Source organism: Wolffia australiana, chromosome 7, assembly GCF_029677425.1.
Source record: "Wolffia australiana isolate 7733 chromosome 7, ASM2967742v1".
NCBI lineage: Eukaryota > Viridiplantae > Streptophyta > Magnoliopsida > Alismatales > Araceae > Wolffia > Wolffia australiana.
This window is the reverse complement of record NC_135841.1, coordinates 3,426,428-3,431,293: the sequence shown is the minus strand read 5'-3', so window position 1 is coordinate 3,431,293 and position 4,866 is coordinate 3,426,428. Positions and strand designations below refer to the sequence as shown.

Sequence of the window (4,866 nt, the reverse complement as noted above, 5' to 3'; positions counted from 1 at the left end):
CATTCAGGCAAGAGTTTCTGCTACAAACCTCGGCACTTGCAGTACCACTCCCTATACTCCGCACGACGAAGCCCAAGAATATCTGGACGCGCGATATGTATCTACATCAGAGGCATTCTGGCGAATTTGTGAGTTCAGCCTACAAAAAATGTACCCAACAGTTTTCGCCCTACAAGTTCACGATGAGAATATGCAAACCGTTGTATACGTAGAAGGAGAAACAGTTGGTGAAGTCATGGGTAGGTCGGATCGCACGCCACTCACAGAGTGGATGCGTTACAAGGGGGAGCATCCGGACGATATTCAAGCCAAACATATGTTGTACTGTGACTTCCCCTCATACTATACGTGGAACGATTCCACCCGACGTTGGACACGACGTCAACGACAACAGTGCATTGGAAGGGTCGACTTTGTCTGTCCTCGCGACACTGCACGATACTACCTCCGATTAATGCTTCATCATGTTCCAGGAGCTACCTGTTTTGACAATCTAAGGACCGTTGCTGGTGTTCTCTATGACACATATCAGGGTGCTGCAGCTGCTCGCGGCCTACTCCACTCTGATGCAGAGTTTGACAATGATCTGTCTTTGGCAGCAGGTGTCGCTTCTCCCCGTCAAGTTCGCGAGCTCTATGCGATGATGTTGCTCTACTGTGAAATCTCCAACCCTCTTATGCTTCTCCAAAAACACCTTGATGCTATGTCGGATGACCTACGTTTAACCAGCCAATCACAAGACCCACATCATCTACAAAAAAAAGTACTGATCCTAATCGATTCAATCCTCTATCACAATGGATCTTCGCTCGCGTCATTCCCAGGGTTACCCCGAATAGTCGAAGACCAGTCAGTACATGTCACCAGTAGGGCAATACATAGATACAACATCGAGAATGCAATCCTCACCGCAGATCACCTACAAAGCATGCTGAATGAAGAGCAGAGACAACTTTACGATGCTGTATTTGAAGCAATCGAATTTCCACAACATGCTACTATGGGTAATGTCTTCTTCATCGATGGGCCTAGTGGATCTGGTAAGACGTTCCTCTACTCGGCAATTCTTGCAAAGATAAAGGCCTCTCGCCTGTCGGCATTGTCAACTGCAACAAGTGGTATTGCCGCGCTCCTCCTCGAAAGCGGGCGAACCTTACACTCCACATTCAAGATTCCTATTCCTGTAACTCACGTCTCAACATGTGGATTTTCACCTGATTCGATGATCGGCCTCCAGATTCAAGTGGCAAGTATTATAATTGTTGACGAAGCACCAATGATGCACCGCCATGTCTTTGAGACTCTCGATCGAAGTATTCGCGATGTGATGAAGACTACCAACCCATATTTGGAAAATGTTCCTTTCGGCGGCAAAGTTGTTGTGATAGGAGGTGACTTCAGACAGATGCTTCCAGTAATACAGAAAGGCTCCCGCGCAATGATTATCAATTCAGCCCTTAACCGAAGTGAGATATGGCGACACTGCTCTGTTTTCTGTCTCAAAACAAATGTCCGTGTTTCGCCAGACCAACGAGCATGGAGCGAGTTCTTACTTGCTGTTGGAGAAGGACGGGCTGGCACAGATATCTGTCTTCCAAATGAGATACGCCGCATATCCTCCCTAACAGATCTCATTTCCCAAGTTTATGGTTCCTTCGATGATGATGAAACTCAGCTGTTGACGAAAACAATCTTAACCCCGCTGAACGATGATGTCGTTGAGGTCAACAACATGGTACTAGACGTCTTCCCCAATGAGACAGTGGAATACTTAAGCTCCGATGCAATCCCCCCCGGCGAAGTCCACAACGAATCCCTGTACCCGATTGAGTTTCTGAACACAATTGATGATGCAACTATGCCGCTGCTCAGGCTCCGTCTTAAGATTGGGTGCATAATAATCCTCATCCGAAACTTGAACACATTACAAGGCCTTTGCAACGGGACTAGGCTAAGAGTTGTTAGCTTCTTTCCAACAACGGTGCAAGTCAATATCATCAGTCAAGGAAATTTCTATGGTCAAGTCCACCTCCTACCACGGATGTCGCTCTACCCATCTCAATCAAGGCTTCCCTTTCGATTCAAGCGCCTTCAATTCCCAATTCAGCTGGCCTTTGCAATGACGATTAATAAATCCCAAGGCCAAACTCTTCACACTGTTGGGATATATCTACCAAACCCGCTTTTCACTCATGGCCAGCTCTACGTCACCCTCTCAAGAACAAGACTCGGTCCAACAGGAATCGTGTTCTGCGATGGTGGGAAAAATCGATCGCACGTGACTAATGTTGTTTACACGGAGATTTTCCAAAAGTCGATGTTGCGATCACGACCGAGGCGATGAGCATCTCCATACTCTGTTACACTCTCCGGTACACTCTCGAACTTGCCCTCCACAACATATTTGCATTGCTATCACAATCTCAACGCCCCATAAATGGATCCTTCAGGTGACACAGGGCTATGGCATGATTCCCTCCTCCCCAACCTGCAACCAAAGCAACAAGCAGACCCAAGAGGTGATAAATAAATCTTGATTTGCTCACACTACAATACATAGCATTTTACTACTTCTCACCGTGAATTGTTTTTCTTATGAAGCAATCGGATAATTATCGAGAAGCCCATCAGTGCGGAATATCGTACGCTACGACAATGGCCAGGTAAGGTCGACCCATTCATCTAATGTCACCTAACTATTACTAACTCTAACTGGCTACAAGCAGACCCAATAGATGATAGATAAGATGTAAATTACTGACATTACGGTACATAATATTTTACTACTTATCGCCGTGATATTTTTCACTTCTGATAGCAATCGGGTAATTATGGAGAAGGCCATCAGTGCAAAATATCGAAGGCTACTGCAATAGCCAGGTAAGTTTGGTCCATTCAACTAATGTCGCCTAACTTTGATTATCACTGAGTTTCTACAATTACTCTCTCGCAGTGTCTGCAACTTTCCCATACGTATTGCACGATCAATAAGCCACAACAACTTATCAAAACTACACATTTAATCCACTCCGCACGACGTGAGGCCTGCTCAGACGTGGCATGTTTTCTCCCATTCGAATGGTAATTTCATTCCACGGGGTTCTATTTATTATTGAAGTTTATATCACATTGAGCATTTTATGTCCTACAATTGTTGATTTTTTGCAACACATGATTTAATCTTCCACTAAAATTCTGATGTCAATTTCAAATGTGAATTATAGCTGTGGAGTGCACCAATTTTTGTTACGGTTGTGTTATGTATCCACTGTATGGTCATACCCCATGCGAGCTTTGCAAGCGGGCACCACTAGGAGGAGGTTGAATCTTACTCATTTCCTCTCATAATTAACCACTTTATTGGGAATTACGTCTTCTTCCAACTGTTAAATTGTCTCCCGCAATATTGCTCTGATATCTGATACTACTGTTTTGATTAATCAGTGCACTTGCCCTTCTACCTCCCGAAAATCATTACTTCCCCCGACTCAGCCTACTCAGCTATGTCAGCCCGCTCTTCACTGTCAAAATCAGGGCAAAATTTACAATTAAACATCGAGCCAAAAACAAGTCAAAATTTACCCCGTTCTCTGGTCGCTTCTTTCAAACATGTCTTGCTCCTAGTGGAAAATCATCAATTTTTGCCCAACTCAAGCCACATAATTACTTACTATTTCATTCCTTCCAGGTGGAACGTCAGGCTAAGGACTTCTCTTTCATTGCGGCATCTTCCCCATAGCCTCTACTGGGGTCTAAAAAATTTCGCTCAGCACGGCCTGCCAATGCCATTTCTCATCAGCATCCACTGCACTAGATATCACATCAGCACCACAAAATTTATTCGCCAAAACAATTTTGGTTCTACATCCCAAACTTGCCCTGTTAAACTATAACCATTCAGTTCAGCACGGTAACCGCCCTGCTTTTCATATTCATCTCTCTACCTCGCACAAGCATTGCGAGCGGGCCCCACTAGTAGACACAAATAGTAATAGAGATAGAGATAAAGATAGAGATAGAGATAGAGATAGAGATAGAGATAGAGATAGAGATAGCGATAGAGATTGAGAAACAGATATAGAGAGAGATAGATATAAAGATAGAGATAGAGATAAAGTTAGTGATAAAGATACAGATAGACATACATATAGAGATAGAGATAGTGATAGAGATAGAGATAGATAAAGAGGTAGAGATAGAGATAGAGATAGAGATAGAGATTGACATAGATATAGAGATAGAGACAAAGATAGAGATACAGCTAGAGATCGAGATAAATATTAAATTAGATAAAAAGGTAGAGATAGATATAGAGATCAAGAGAAAGATAAAGATAAAGATAGAGATAGAGACAGAGATAGAAATAGAGATAGAGATAGAGATTGAGATAGAGATAGAGATAGAGATAGAGATGCAGATAAAGATAGAGATAGAGATAGAGATATAAATAAAGATAGAGATACAGATAAAGAAACAGATTGAGAAAGAAATAGAGATATAGATAGATATATTGATAGAGATAAAGTAGAGATATAGATCGAGATAGAGATAACGATAGAGATATCGATAGAGAAAGAGATAGAGATAGAGATAGAGATAAAGATAAAGATAGAGATAGAGATAGAGATAGAGATAGAGATAGAGATAGAGATAGAGATAGAGATAGAGATAGATACAGATATAGATAGAGATAGATATAGAGATAGAGATAGAGATAGATATAGATATAGATAGAGATAGAGATAGAGATAGAGATAGAGATAGAGATAGAGATAGAGATAGAGATAGAGATAGGGATATAGACGAAGATAGAGATAGAGATAGAGATATAAATAAAGATAGAGATAGAGATAGAGATAGAAATAA

At 42.0% G+C, this 4,866-nt stretch overlaps 1 protein-coding gene across 3 annotated transcripts; it reads left to right on the top strand.

Annotated features, from left to right (window-relative positions):
- Nucleotides 1–243: 243 nt before the first annotated feature.
- Nucleotides 244–3,702, top strand: LOC144705591 (uncharacterized). Of its 3 annotated transcripts, none has more exons than XM_078578354.1 (7): nucleotides 244–2,372; nucleotides 2,451–2,519; nucleotides 2,602–2,663; nucleotides 2,819–2,880; nucleotides 2,954–3,081; nucleotides 3,225–3,320; nucleotides 3,689–3,702. In XM_078578354.1, the coding sequence occupies exon 1, from the start codon at nucleotides 272–274 to the stop codon at nucleotides 2,342–2,344; it is 2,073 nt and encodes a 690-aa protein (XP_078434480.1). In that variant the 5' UTR covers nucleotides 244–271; the 3' UTR covers nucleotides 2,345–2,372; nucleotides 2,451–2,519; nucleotides 2,602–2,663; nucleotides 2,819–2,880; nucleotides 2,954–3,081; nucleotides 3,225–3,320; nucleotides 3,689–3,702. The 3 variants fall into 3 exon arrangements, with proteins under 3 accessions (XP_078434480.1, XP_078434479.1, XP_078434478.1); XM_078578353.1 differs by lacking the exon at nucleotides 3,689–3,702 and adding an exon at nucleotides 3,445–3,532; XM_078578352.1 differs by lacking the exon at nucleotides 3,689–3,702 and having other exon boundaries at nucleotides 3,225–3,569.
- The last annotated feature ends 1,164 nt before the right edge of the window (nucleotides 3,703–4,866 follow it).

Excerpts from the sequence above, each read along its gene's own strand:
- LOC144705591 (XM_078578354.1), top strand. The coding sequence starts at position 272 with ATGCGTTACAAGGGGGAGCATCCGGACGATATTCAAGCCAAACATATG.